The sequence below is a fragment of the Aspergillus ambiguus genome (genome assembly GCF_047715705.1).
Source record: "Aspergillus ambiguus strain CBS 117.58 unplaced genomic scaffold BDV59scaffold_6, whole genome shotgun sequence".
NCBI lineage: Eukaryota > Fungi > Ascomycota > Eurotiomycetes > Eurotiales > Aspergillaceae > Aspergillus > Aspergillus ambiguus.
This window is the reverse complement of record NW_027395519.1, coordinates 225,833-238,029: the sequence shown is the minus strand read 5'-3', so window position 1 is coordinate 238,029 and position 12,197 is coordinate 225,833. Positions and strand designations below refer to the sequence as shown.

The 12,197-nt window shown below is 57.3% G+C and overlaps 6 protein-coding genes across 6 annotated transcripts; 3 read left to right on the top strand and 3 right to left on the bottom strand.

The window, feature by feature from the left end:
• Window positions 1-571: 571 nt before the first annotated feature.
• On the top strand, window positions 572-1,955 carry BDV59DRAFT_172897 (uncharacterized protein). The gene is made up of 2 exons (XM_073688794.1): window positions 572-1,354; window positions 1,451-1,955. The coding sequence occupies exons 1-2, from the start codon at window positions 998-1,000 to the stop codon at window positions 1,577-1,579; spliced, it is 486 nt and encodes a 161-aa protein (XP_073550418.1). The 5' UTR covers window positions 572-997; the 3' UTR covers window positions 1,580-1,955.
• A 1,675-nt stretch (window positions 1,956-3,630) lies between these two features.
• On the top strand, window positions 3,631-6,684 carry BDV59DRAFT_142411 (transcription factor domain-containing protein). The gene is made up of 4 exons (XM_073687194.1): window positions 3,631-4,427; window positions 4,497-4,594; window positions 4,647-5,420; window positions 5,496-6,684. Exons 1-4 carry the CDS (start codon window positions 3,978-3,980, stop codon window positions 6,610-6,612), a joined length of 2,439 nt encoding a protein of 812 aa, XP_073550417.1. The 5' UTR covers window positions 3,631-3,977; the 3' UTR covers window positions 6,613-6,684.
• Window positions 6,685-6,858: 174 nt separating this feature from the next.
• On the bottom strand, window positions 6,859-7,898 carry BDV59DRAFT_172891 (tubulin-binding prefolding complex subunit GIM3). The gene is made up of 4 exons (XM_073688793.1): window positions 7,652-7,898; window positions 7,467-7,598; window positions 7,308-7,375; window positions 6,859-7,252 (listed from the first exon to the last, which is right to left on the bottom strand). Exons 1-4 carry the CDS (start codon window positions 7,667-7,669, stop codon window positions 7,060-7,062), a joined length of 411 nt encoding a protein of 136 aa, XP_073550416.1. The 5' UTR covers window positions 7,670-7,898; the 3' UTR covers window positions 6,859-7,059.
• Window positions 7,899-8,009: 111 nt separating this feature from the next.
• Window positions 8,010-9,487, top strand: BDV59DRAFT_142308 (autophagy-related protein 27). Its single transcript, XM_073687192.1, has 3 exons — window positions 8,010-8,445; window positions 8,537-9,092; window positions 9,170-9,487. Exons 1-3 carry the CDS (start codon window positions 8,190-8,192, stop codon window positions 9,363-9,365), a joined length of 1,008 nt encoding a protein of 335 aa, XP_073550415.1. The 5' UTR covers window positions 8,010-8,189; the 3' UTR covers window positions 9,366-9,487.
• A 348-nt stretch (window positions 9,488-9,835) lies between these two features.
• Window positions 9,836-11,267, bottom strand: BDV59DRAFT_191592 (uncharacterized protein; the record flags this gene model as incomplete). Its single annotated transcript, XM_073691925.1, has 4 exons — window positions 9,836-9,979; window positions 10,039-10,782; window positions 10,967-11,155; window positions 11,205-11,267. The coding sequence occupies 4 exons, from the start codon at window positions 11,265-11,267 to the stop codon at window positions 9,836-9,838; spliced, it is 1,140 nt and encodes a 379-aa protein (XP_073550414.1).
• BDV59DRAFT_142374 (uncharacterized protein) lies at window positions 11,041-12,079 on the bottom strand. Its single transcript, XM_073687193.1, has 3 exons — window positions 11,647-12,079; window positions 11,205-11,570; window positions 11,041-11,155 (listed from the first exon to the last, which is right to left on the bottom strand). Exons 1-2 carry the CDS (start codon window positions 11,974-11,976, stop codon window positions 11,376-11,378), a joined length of 525 nt encoding a protein of 174 aa, XP_073550413.1. The 5' UTR covers window positions 11,977-12,079; the 3' UTR covers window positions 11,041-11,155; window positions 11,205-11,375.
• Between the last annotated feature and the right edge of the window lie 118 nt (window positions 12,080-12,197).

Here is a 12,197-nt window from a genome sequence, read left to right as displayed (position 1 = left end):
ACGTGGACCGTTGTCATTTACCCGTGCATATTACCCCCGGCCTCTCGACTAGGGGCTCCAATCTCGTCCAGTTGTTGTGCGCCGAGGGTCGTTAACACGAGACAGACCCCGTGTTTGATCGTGCGGACGGTTTCAACTTACGGAACTGCCCGAGATCTCCTCCAGTCGTTAGTGGCTATAATAGGGTCTGTTATTGCCGTGGTGCCCCGGTCGACTACACCATTCCTACGTAATTTTGGTATCAATGTCTGGGGAAACTCAGGTTGGAACGGGTGCTGCGTTAGTTGGCTTCTCCTGGCTCTACTGCGTACCCAGTACTTCCGCTTGGGAACATCATACGCCAAACACCGGATGCTATGCAACCGTTTTGGTTTCAGTCGGCTCACGCGTAACTCGGCTTATACTAACGGGAAAGGGCAAGGCCTGTCACGCAAGGCTTGCATTGTTTTCCAGAAATAAACACAAACATCTCTTGTGCTGCATGGTCGCTTGATGATTGGGGCACGGCCCCCATGTAATCATGCAGAGGATCCATAGGAGCATCCTGAATCTCAGTATTTATCTATCGAGAACAGATCTCGGCCCGTCCCAGGCTCATTCCATTCCACACGGGATATGACCACGCAACGGGTGTTCCAAGCGAGGTGCCCGCACGTTCAATCCTTCATCCTATGCCGTATATCCTATACACGTTCCACGGATTACGCCGAAGGAGGATCATCACCACCGCCCATCAACGGTGCTAGCCCTGGCTACTGCATGTTATGTGAGCACCGTGCGGGGAACCAGCTCCTTGACATGCCATCCACCCTGTCCGACCCTCCATTGGCGATGGACTCGTGGCCAAGAGCCGGTACGGCCCCCAACGAACGCCTCCGACAATCATGGCCTCACATCATAGGGCGGCATCTGGTTGCCGGAAACCTTCCGTTTCGAGGCCCCCTGCAGCGTGATATGTCCAGGGGCCTGGTGCGTCTGTAACAACACCACTGCGATAATGTCCCCATCTGCATGCGGGGCGGGTTTGCCGACAGATAGACAGACAGACAGACAGGGCACTCATGGAGCTGGTTGGGATTTGGTGTTTGGGCATTCCATCACCGCCGGCACACAGTGCAGCCCACCAAACGCCGGTCCCTCCACCTTCGTTCTTCAGCCGTCCTGGAGATTATTTCCGGCCGCTCAGCTCCTCTTTCGTCCCATTCACCCCCACTCAGTGTCGCACGTCGTCCGTGAATTAGCACCTACGACCCGTAAATTAATTGGCAGCGGGAGCGAGAGGACAAGCTCAGGCCCCGATCCTGTTGGGGACATGTGTAATGCGAGAGAATGGTGGGATAGGGGGTGTAGTTTCCTTGTTTACTTCAGTAGCGGAAGCGATGGAGGGAGAATTGGGGAATGTTATGTGGTAGGGTGGAGGGAACACGAGGAAGGCGGAGGCTAATCGTACGTAGATGATACATCATTCTTGCAAACATGCGAGGCTCAGGAGGGACGGGACGAGATGGGAATGGGATCCCACCAGCGTAGCTTCAGCGGCGTCTACATAGACCTTACTCTAGGGTGTCGATCGCACTGAAAGACGGTGGTTGAGCTCTGTGCACCCGAGACAGGGTACTTTGTACCAGAACCTACATACATAGATAGGTAGAGATAGAGTCAGGGCCAGACCGAAAGCAAATGCAAAGGGAAGAACCTTACCTACCTAGTCTCGATCGACACCGCCACAAGCACGAGGCACTCCACTTCCTTCGGGTCGGTATTTGATGATTATGGCAGTATGAGTAAGACAGCTGAGGGCAACTGGACGTATACCCATGCAATACCCAAGGCGGCAGAGGGTCGGGCGAAACACGGCCCAGGCAGGGAGCGCGGGCGGCGAAAAATCTCCGGGGAGAAAATGAGCGGGGATCAACCTCTCGGGCTCCTGAATGGCCCCTATTCTTTTCGCTCCATGGGCTTTCTGATTTGTTCGCAATATTCAACAGAATGACCAGGGGAGTCAAAAAAAACCTGATTGGAACCTAGTTCCCAGGTCGCCACAAGAATGTTAATCACCCATCTCCACCCCGCTAGTCGCTCGTCTTACCGTCCCGGTTGAACATCCGTGGCCCATGTGGCTCCTCCAATGGAGGCATCCGATGGGTGCGTTCCGAAAGATCGTCCGACCACGATGATTCATTTCATTTCCACTGGAGCCGTGGATTTTACCTCATTCAGGGGAGGGGATGCCTCTGGGGTTGGGCACTGCCGTGAGATCCGAATGGAAAGTGGTAAGATGCTCCGAGGGACAGACTGACCGACCCAGATGGAGAGGCATCGGTGAAGAGAATTAAGAATAGCAATCCGGGTGGCAGAGAGGCCAATCATACGGATCGAGCGGAGTCCCAGAAGAATAGAGTCGCACTAAGAGGATATTTGCTACCAACGGACTGACAGACGAAAGTATGTAGAAAAAGGTTTGGCTGTGGAAGGGTTGTGTCCACGGAAAGTTGCCGTGAGGATCATCGAGCGAACCATTGCATCCCAGGAGGATTCCCCAGAATCACATTGTTCGACGTGTCTACGTACGACCAGTGGGACCGTGGACCATGGTTACCAGGTTCCCAGAACACGTCGTGATCTTTGAAACCGAAAAAGGTAGACTGGCACCGCCGATCTCGGGATACAGCCACCGTTAGGCAGAGGTCTGATCTCGAGTGTGCGAGTCAAGACTGACGAGGGAAGCATGACGAGGGAGTACGCTGAAGAATGAAGATGTTACATCTAGATCAAATTTCGGATGACAGTCGGAACGCCAAGGGAGGAACCGTGGATGAGGGAAAAATACTCGATAGGGTTCCTTCTTACCAGATATTTTGCGCGCGCCCCCCCTCCAGAAATTAACTAGTTAACTATGGATGGCGTTTTAGATTGACCTCGGGACAGCTCTCCGAGAGACAAGTGTCCCCTAGTCCTGAATCTCCAGTGGGCGTGGACCGGGAGGACGGTTCGTGTTGCCCCCCATAAGATTCATGGGAGTGGAAATTCAACAAGACGGTACCAAGGACGTCAAACTGGCCAAGGAATAAGCTAAAGTTAGAAGGATGCCGGCAGAAGATTCCCTGGCCGACGGTACCATGGATGAGAGGAAATGTCTGTTCCATCTATCTACTGCATAGAGTGTACCTAGGACTGTACCTAGGTATGGATGGACCCCGAGCGATGACCGTAGTAGGAGGACGCTACTCCGTATAGCAGCGGACAGACGAGAGAGAAAATAAAGTCAAGATAATTCAGGAACCTCTACCGGCCCGCCGAGGGACTGGAGTGATTCCTACAAGACCCTGGACAGGCAAAGAGGGAAATCCATCTTGTCGATCAGGTTCTTGAGGGTGTGATAGAGCTTCTGTACGCCGCAGTAATTAATTCTTAATTTCTTTTTTTTTTTCCCCCTTCTTGTCCCTCTACTTCTGGTCGTCTTCCTCGACGCCGTATGTTTATCCTCTCCCAAACCCCCGAACTATATCCCGGAACGGATGACTCGCATCTGCCATAATGCGATTGTCATTCTGCTATCAGTGATCCCCCACTCGGTCTTTACTCTCTCTTCTGCTCGTCCTGCTACTGATTCTCCTCCTCCGTCCCTCTAACGCGTTTAGTCGCTCGTCTTCTGGACCTTCTCAGCCACATCATCGTCTGAGATCTCCCAATTGGTGGTCGCCACCACTCGTACTCCTCCCATTAGTCCGGCTCCATTTCCTTCTCTCTCCCTCCTCCCCTCCATCTCCCCTAATTTAACTATATCTAACCGTCCCCGGCTGGAGTCTCGGGACTTGGTACGGTCCAGCCAGCTGGATTCGACCTAGTCTATTCTTCCTTTGCCTGACTCGCCCTCGTGTCGACTGACATCAACCGCCAGTCCATCACCCTTTTATCTATCCTCCTCCTCCTCTTCCTCTACACCCGTTCCCTTATGAGGTGCTGCAGGGTCCGACATGCAGAACCACTACTTTCGCCCTCCGACTAGTCAAAGCCAACCGGGCGGTTCCTACGAATTACCCCCGGTGCAGTCGGTCACTTCCTCCGCTGGTCCCTTTCATCATGGCCCTCCTCCCGCTCCTCTTCTTTCCGCTCCGCCCAGTCGTCCCGACAGCGGACCCAGGATGGGCCATCTGCTGCAACCGTTACCCCCTCCCATGCCCAATCCTTCGCCCCCGCAACCCCCCGTCTACTCGCGTTCCTATGAATCCAGTGGCTCGCCCGCCGAGGGCTCCGCCATGCTTCCCGACCCCCAGTCGCTGAATGGTTCCGCCCCAGGCCTCCTGCCTCACTCGGCCACTGTCGCGCCGCACCATCACTCTCAACAGCCCCTGCAGCAGAAGAGGGCCTATCGGCAGCGCCGGAAAGATCCCAGCTGCGATGCCTGTCGGGAGCGCAAAGTCAAGGTGTGTATTCCCTCCTGGCCCCCTCCATGTTGCTTATCACGATGGATATTCACCCCCCCAATCTCCCAGTGCGACGCCTCGGAGTCTTCCAGCTGCACAGAATGTACCAATCGCAAAGTGCGCTGTCAATTCACCAAGGAGACCAACCGTCGCATGTCTTCCATCAAGTGCGTGTTGATCTCTGTCGCTCTCCCCGGTTCCATTCTGATTGGTGTCCAGGCAAGTCCAGGACCTCGAGAAACAGCTAGCGGCCGCCAAACAACAACTGCAGCAGTTGCGCGCGGGCATGCTGCGCTCCGATAACCTGATGGATCTCGACATCGACGGAACTGGTCAGCCCCAGTTGAAGCTCCCCGACCTGGGGTATCGCCCGCCGCGCCGGCCCCAGGCACCAGTCACCCAGGATCTCACCGAAGCTCGAACGAACCTGCGGGATTTTGGACGGGGCATCTTGAAGGTACCGGCGCCGTACCGTCGACAAGGCTCGCAGTCACTGTTGGCCAGCGATCCGCCTCGACTCCCCGACAAAGCAGTCGCGGACCGTCTCCTGGCGCAGTACTACGCATGCATCCATATCGTGTTGCCGGTGATCCATTGGCCGAGCTTTGTTGCCGATTACGAGAAGGTGTATAAGGCGGGCTCCCTCCTGGGGGTGCCCCGCGAATGGGCCGCCGTGTTGTTCGGGGTCTTCGCCTGCGCGTCGCTGCACACCTTGGACGATGCGCGGGAACGGAACGGGAAGGAATTCGTGCGGATCTCGTGCGGTGTGATCGATGTATGGCAGGACAACTTCACGTTGGATCAGGCCCGCGCGGCGTTGCTGGCCAGTATCTTCCTCTACGAGGTGAACGCGAAATCCGCCAGTTGGGTGTGGATTGGGTCCGCGGTGCGCGTGGCCCAGGAGATCGGTCTGCATTTAGAGTCGGGGCCGTGGTCGGCCCTCGAGGGCGAAATGCGCAAGCGGGTCTGGTGGGGGATGTACGCTTGGGACAGGTTTGTGGCAGTCCAACCCGCGCGATGGTGCAGATGATGATCTATATGGAGTCTAACCGCGTCTCGTTCTGCTAGGCTCCTCGCTCTGGAAATGGGAAAGCCCGTCCTGATCAACGACCAGGACTGCGACGTTGGTCTCCCGTGTCCTGTGGACGACCAGAGTATCTCGGAGGGCGGCTGTGTGCCGGAGAGTCAACAGACGACGCCCCTCCTGGCCACCATCCACGTCGTCCGATCGATCGGCCAGCTATGTCGGACGCTGAGGAGTTGCAGCATCAGCCCCGCCACGATAGAAACATTCGAACGTCACTTCCACGCCTGTCTGGCCGTGTTCCCGTCACAATACCATCCCAAATCCGAGCAGTATCTCGATCCGCGCTCGCTCGCCCCCATCGTCCATCTCCAGAACGCCCGTCTCATCCTCCACCGCCATAACATCTCCCCCTACTGCACTCCCGAAGGCCGCGCGTCGGCGTTGGATTACTGCGTGTCCACCTCGAAAGACACCGCCAGCTTGTTGGTGCGCTGCACGCAACCACCCCCGGCCCCCGAGAACCCCGACTGGCGGCCGTTGCTGGCGTCGGCCGCGAGCACCATCCTCTGCACGCACATCTGGCGCTGCGTGCTGCTCCTCCTCCTGCGACAGGAGTTCGAGGACGCGCTGGTCTGCGTCCAGGCCCTGTCCGTCGTGGGGGACACCCGCGCGGTGAATGCCGCGTGCGGGCGATACATTGCGTTTTTCCTCCAGCAGCTCCTCGAGCGGATGCAACGGCCCGAGGTCGTCGACCCGGAACGCGACGAGGAATTGATGGTCTACGCGTCGGGCGACATGCAGGCGGCGAATGACGGCAGCTGGGTATGGCAGGGGAGCGAGACCGGGTCGCAACTGGAGGCGGCCGGTGATGGGTCGGCCCCGAACCTGCCCGCCACTGGACGGGATAATCTGTCGACCGGGGAGGCGGAGAGCTGGGAAGGCTGGGACTGGGTCGAGAAGACCGTCCAGTACTTCCTGAGCGAAAAGCTGCGACACCAGGCGCAGACGCAGCCGCAGCCAATGGACTACGACCGGCGCGAGACGTCGACGGGCGACCCGGCATATCTGAGTCCGGAGAGACCGCCTGGCAACAGCGACGAGTCGGCGCAGCAGACGAGCTCGTCGCATTCTCGGATGACGATTGCAAGCATTATATGATGTGAGGGGATTTTTCCCCTCGTCTCGGCCTGTGGACGTGAGGCGCTTCGACTTACATCTGCGTTGACGTTCCCTGGTTCGGGTGAAGCAGCCGCTTACGCGGGAGTTCTTGCAGGCGTTGGTGTGGGCGTGTATTTCTATTTCTACCTATCTTTCCCTAGAATTTGCGGACCACGCGAGATGAGATTATGTCTTACGACCAAACTATGTACATAGCTTACTCTATTTTTATATATATTATGCGAAGGCCCGTGAGCTCCGGCCGTGGGCCCTTCCTTGACTTGTTCCCACCACGGCGGTAGCGAGTGTAAGACCACTTGATTATTTTCTATCAGTAGGTAGACCGTGCTAGACATAAAGCAGGCCCGACATATCATTTGTTCATGTTCATGCTCATCCAACATCGTACACCCCCTCAGGGACTCCAACCCAGGAACCTGGCCATAATCAAGTCTCCAGGTTGATGCTCCGCCCGAAGCGGGCGTACAGCGCGACCTTCAGCTGCTGCAGTTCCTCCCGCAGCTCGGCAGCCTTGTCCTCCAGCTGCGACACCTCCGTGTCGATCTGCTCCGTGGAGCTGGAGAGCAGCGACTGGGCTTCCTCCAGGGGGAGCTGCACGAAGGCGTCGCCGATTTTGTACCTGGGGGAGTTAGCGTTATATACTCCGTCAGGGGGGGGGGGGGGAAAGAACATACGGGACAAGCTCGTCCTCGTCAGCGAGCTCCAGTTCCGTGGAGATCTCCTCCAGGTCTTCTTTATCTTTCTGGAGGGGTGGGTTAGTTGATTCCTTCGATCTGCGATTGACGCTCGCCAATCCCTGGGGTTGGAAGAGGGTAATAGGGATGGATGCTTACCAGCTTGGCTTTCAGTTGTCCCTCGAGGACTGTTTGTCGCTGGTGCAGACGACTGAACCGGTTGATCTTTTCTTGGTCTTCGCGACGGACTTCGGTGTCGTCGCCGGCGGCGACCTCGTCTTCTTTCGAGAGCTGCGCGGGTTAGAAGGAATCGCAGTAGAGAGAGAATGAGGGCGAGAACGGACCATGCGACGTTGCATCATCTTGGAGATATGGGCGAATATAGGACGGGGTGGACTGGCGGGACGATTTTATCGGAGGTGAGTGGGAGACGTGGTCTGTGCGTTGTTTGGAGTAGTGGTAGTGGGTTGTTCATGGGTGCATCGTGAGTGCTCCAGGACAGTAGATGGGTGGAGAGTAAAGGTAGGGAGAACGGTAGAGGGCCTGGCAGAGAGACTGTATAAATGATTCTATGTAGTTGCAGTTACCAAGTAGATGGTGGTGGTAGTAGAAGTAGTAGTTGGTAGACAGGATCAGGTGACATCATGTATACCGCGGTGGTTGGCTGCTCGGAGCAACGACCTTCTCTCCGCCTCGACTGGACGCAACGAACAACCTCATTCTCTCCTCCCTGCCCGTCTCCCTACCGGCCCCCTTGTCGTCGCCTCACTTCATCTGTCGACGCCAACCGCTGCATCTCCGATCATCTCCTCCACCAACGCGAAAAGCTCCAACTCCTGACCTTCCGTCCGCTATCACCGCCGAACACTCTCTCCCATCGCCATGCGAATACCATCTTCTCTCCTTATCTCCTCTGTGCTGCCTGCGCTCGTCGCAGCCTCGGGCTCCTTCGACTGCGAACACATCAACGTCGACAGCTACAAATATGACCTCAGCGCCCTAGGCGGCGTGCACGAGCTCTCTGTCGTCGACGAAACAGACGATTACATCACAAACACCACCTACGTGTTGAACATCTGCAATATCCTCAAGGGCTCCTCGATCCGCGGACACCTGAAGTGCGGCACCAGCAAGAACAGTACGTATCCCCTTCACCCTACGCATATCCCTCACGTGCCCAACCAGAGATCCGTCTGATAACCTAACACGTGCTCGTCCTTCCCCCATAGTCTGCGGCTTCGAATACAAAAACTCCCGCGACGGTCTCGAAGAAACCAGTCGGGCGTTCCCCATCGTCGGCCTCGACCATATGGGCCACGGAACGAAGGACCCGGAGATCACCCGTCTGAAGCAGGCCGATGCCGACCGCGAGGGCCTGCAGGTGAAACTCGCCGGCGGGGAGTACATCGACGACGACCACAAGAAGAAGGACGCGCGCGCGGTCATCGAGTTCCAGTGTGACCCCGACCGGTCGGGGCTGGAGGGACTGTCGGACGTGCGCCGCAAGGACAAGGACGAGGATGCGGACGACGACGAGCCGGAGGAGGATGAGAAGCAGGAGCGCAGACGGCTGCGCCGTGACGACGGTGACAAGGATGGGGAACCGCCCAGCGATGGGGGCGACCGGTCGCCCAGTCTCTCGTTCAAGAGCTTCGGCCCCGCGGACGACGACTCGTATGTGCTCCGGCTCGACTGGCGCACGCGGTATGCCTGCGACCACTACCTGGAGGATAAGAAGGGAGATTCGTCCGGCCACTGGGGATTTTTTACGTGGTTGATTCTGATGTAGGTGGCCTTTGCCCTTTGCTCTTTGCCCTTTGCCGTTGGATGCTCGAGATCGGAAAGCATGCTGACCAAGGCAGCGTGTTCATGTGTGCCGCCGCGTACCTCATCTTCGGCTCGTGGCTGAACTACAACCGCTACGGTGCCCGTGGCTGGGATTTGCTCCCGCACGGCGACACCATCCGCGACATCCCGTATCTCTTCCAGGACTGGCTCCGCCGGGTGATCAATACGTTGCAAGGGACGGGCTCGCGAGGGGGATACAGCGCTGTATAAGGCGATGCTTTGGGGAATGATTCGGGTTTGGTAGTGTTGTTTTTGCTTCCGGGGTCATCCATTTCTACGATTCCACCGCGATATATGGTTTGAGGTATTGGATATGCATTGCTGCTGTACTTGTAGGAGGGGAATATGATGCTCTCGGGTCGATCTTGACAGGATCCACGTAAGCAGTGTCGAGCATGACGACGACGAGAACGACGCAAATGGCATTAACGGACAGACTAGCGACTAGCAAACCATGGATATACCGCAGACAGTCTCCCAACACGCAGAGAATAGAGTTCCAAGCAGCAAATGCATCACGAATGAACGCAGAGCATCAAATGGCGTCATCAGGGCTAAGATCTCATCATGTCCATCATCATTCAAAACGGAAACAACTTATAAGCAGAGCGGGCGCCCCCTCCTCCTGACGTGCAATCTCCCGTCTTCCAACCTGCTCCCCGGCGGAGCCCGGTCCCAGCCTACACCTTCATGGCAAATTGCTTCATGTACAGGTAATCCGGCATGTTCTGGTCCACGGCTCTACGGATCAGGGCAGCGGCCTCCGGGCCATACTTCTTGCGCCATTCGGCGTCAAACTCTTCCTCCGTTTTCACCGGACGTTCCTGCACGCATTAGCCGTCGACTGACTCTCACCGTCACTACAGGGGCGATCGATACTCACATGACTCCGGGCCACGAGCCCCTTCGACTCGATGACATCGTTATGGAAGCCTCTCCACTTGTCGAACGCCTCGTTGACGAACTTCTGGTCGGCCTCGTTGTCCCAGTCCAGCATGGCGGGCGTATACTCGATGCCGACGCTGCGGCAGAACGCCTCGATCATGGCGGGCGGGTTATCGAGCAGGTCATCGGCGTCGATGACGCAGATCTCGTCGCCGACGGCTGGGGAGCCGTCCGGGCGCGTGGCCGGCGGCGGTCCCACGGGCTTCAGCCGGCCCTCGAGCTCGTCGGCGTCCTGCTCGCGCGTCGCGATGTGCGGGCCGATCAGCCGCTCGCGCCGCAGGTAGTCGAAGGTGCGCCGCACCTCGTCGTACCCGGCCTCGGCAGGGTCGTAGTAGTGGAAGCCCGTGACGTCGTCCAGCGGCGGGATCGTGCACCGGTAGTACGACGGCACGCTGTAGTGCGGGTCGCGGATGAGGAACGCAAAGTGGAACTGCGCCAGCAGCTCCTTTGGCATCACCGTCGGGTTGCCGCGTTCCTCAGACGAGGCCCCGGCCTTGCCCGCGGCCGGGGCCGCGCTGCCGTTGCTGCCGGCAAGGGCAGCGCCGGCCGGGGGGGAGGAGTCTACGCTGTCGGTGGTGCCTACGCCGCGCTTGATCCGGGCCATCGACGGGGCGATGTTGGCTGGTTTGCCGTCCGGAGGGAGGAGGTAGTGCATGATGTCTTTGATGAAGACTCTTTTGCCCTGCGAGGAGGAGGTAAGTATCTCTTCGACGAGAGCGTTGACACGACTGGTAGAGGATGATTGGTGGTGTGAAGGGAATGAGGGTGAAGGAGATCCGACGGGGGTGGTTGGACACGCGACGGGAGTAGAATGACATGATCTATGGGTCTACTTCAAAGGGGACGCGCAAAAAGAAGGGTCGGACCTCGATGGCTTCACGCTCGATTCTCTCCAGCACGGTGCTGTATGTCGAGTCGGCGAAGCCGCTGTCTCGGCGAGTTTGCTCATGCTCGTCGGCCATGTAGCGCGTACCGAGTCGCTCGGGCCCGTAGTAGAAGGCGTCGCCGAACGGCTCGTGGATACATTGGATGGTATCCCGGCGAGTCATGAAGACCTGTTTCTGGTGAGTCCTGTAGAGGCTGTAGGGAGCGGTAGGCACCTACTCGCTCGAACGCAGTGGAACATGCGCGGGGATGCGTAGCAACGAAGACAGGCTTCTGAGACATGTTGACGGTAGTCAATCAATCAGATATACGCAGGAATCCGATTTTGTTTCCCTGACTGTAAGGCTGAACGGTTCACTATCGACCAGGGAGTTACACCACCGGCGTTAGCTACTGAGACGGGTGGAAGTCACCAGGAATGGGACAGTTTCTAGTGGATGATCCCGACAGGGGGAGCAGTGATGATTGATATACAGCGAGGATCTTCGACGTGACCGAGAGGAAACAGTGACGATGGTCAGACCCTCGAGGACAGAGAGGGCGTGCGCATTTTATAGGACCAGATGCAAGCGGGCTTGGAGTGGACCACGACGAGAGGAGAAAAGTCAAACGTGAGCCAGGGAAAAAGGAAAAGGGAGAAAAAGAAAAAAAGTGAAATTACGCAAAAGGAACAGATAATCACTCGCCAGGGCAGGTTCGGCGTGGAGTTCAGCCCCAGATAAGAAGGTCCTACGAGTGGTCGTGTTGAGAGTATACTCCATGTACCTAATCCATAGCCCGGAGAAACCACTGCTTCAGGTCGGTTCGTCGCGACTCGCATCACTTGCAGATTTCTCAACCAACTGGCCACCTGCGGGGATGATTGGATACGGAAGTTGATTCCTGTGTCTACATTCAGGGTGGATTCCGGCAAGTGGATATCAGGGCGAGTATGCTGTACACCGTACGCCAGGCAGCGTAAGACTCGGACGAGACCTCCCATCACCAGCATGATGACACGGATTACGATCTACAGCTCATAGCTTCCGATCCGCTCGAATCCTGGCGAGAGTTTCGACGGGGTCTTTCGTGGATCCCCGTTGGGCCATGGGCGTCTGGACAACGCCCGAAGTGGGTTCGAGTTCCTGAGCCATGGCTGGGGACAAGAGGCTCCTGCGTAGGTAGGGAGAGCGACTGGATGAGCTCCGCAGCATCCTTGTCATACTGGCTGCA

Coding starts and splice junctions, on each gene's coding strand:
- BDV59DRAFT_172897 (XM_073688794.1), top strand. CDS start 998: ATGTCCCCATCTGCATGCGGGGCGGGTTTGCCGACAGATAGACAGACA. Junction 1,355..1,450: donor GGGATAGGGGGTGTAGTTTC/CTTGTTTACTTC, acceptor GGCTAATCGTAC/GTAGATGATACATCATTCTT.
- BDV59DRAFT_172891 (XM_073688793.1), bottom strand. Junction 7,376..7,466: donor GACAACTGAAAGCCAAGCTG/GTAAGCATCCAT, acceptor CCACCCCTCCAG/AAAGATAAAGAAGACCTGGA. Junction 7,253..7,307: donor GACGAGGACGAGCTTGTCCC/GTATGTTCTTTC, acceptor TAACTCCCCCAG/GTACAAAATCGGCGACGCCT.
- BDV59DRAFT_142411 (XM_073687194.1), top strand. CDS start 3,978: ATGCAGAACCACTACTTTCGCCCTCCGACTAGTCAAAGCCAACCGGGC. Junction 4,428..4,496: donor GTCGGGAGCGCAAAGTCAAG/GTGTGTATTCCC, acceptor CCAATCTCCCAG/TGCGACGCCTCGGAGTCTTC. Junction 5,421..5,495: donor GGGATGTACGCTTGGGACAG/GTTTGTGGCAGT, acceptor TCGTTCTGCTAG/GCTCCTCGCTCTGGAAATGG.
- BDV59DRAFT_142374 (XM_073687193.1), bottom strand. CDS start 11,976: ATGCTGGTGATGGGAGGTCTCGTCCGAGTCTTACGCTGCCTGGCGTAC. Junction 11,571..11,646: donor TGATTATCTGTTCCTTTTGC/GTAATTTCACTT, acceptor CTCTCGTCGTGG/TCCACTCCAAGCCCGCTTGC.
- BDV59DRAFT_142308 (XM_073687192.1), top strand. CDS start 8,190: ATGCGAATACCATCTTCTCTCCTTATCTCCTCTGTGCTGCCTGCGCTC. Junction 8,446..8,536: donor GTGCGGCACCAGCAAGAACA/GTACGTATCCCC, acceptor CTTCCCCCATAG/TCTGCGGCTTCGAATACAAA. Junction 9,093..9,169: donor TTTACGTGGTTGATTCTGAT/GTAGGTGGCCTT, acceptor TGACCAAGGCAG/CGTGTTCATGTGTGCCGCCG.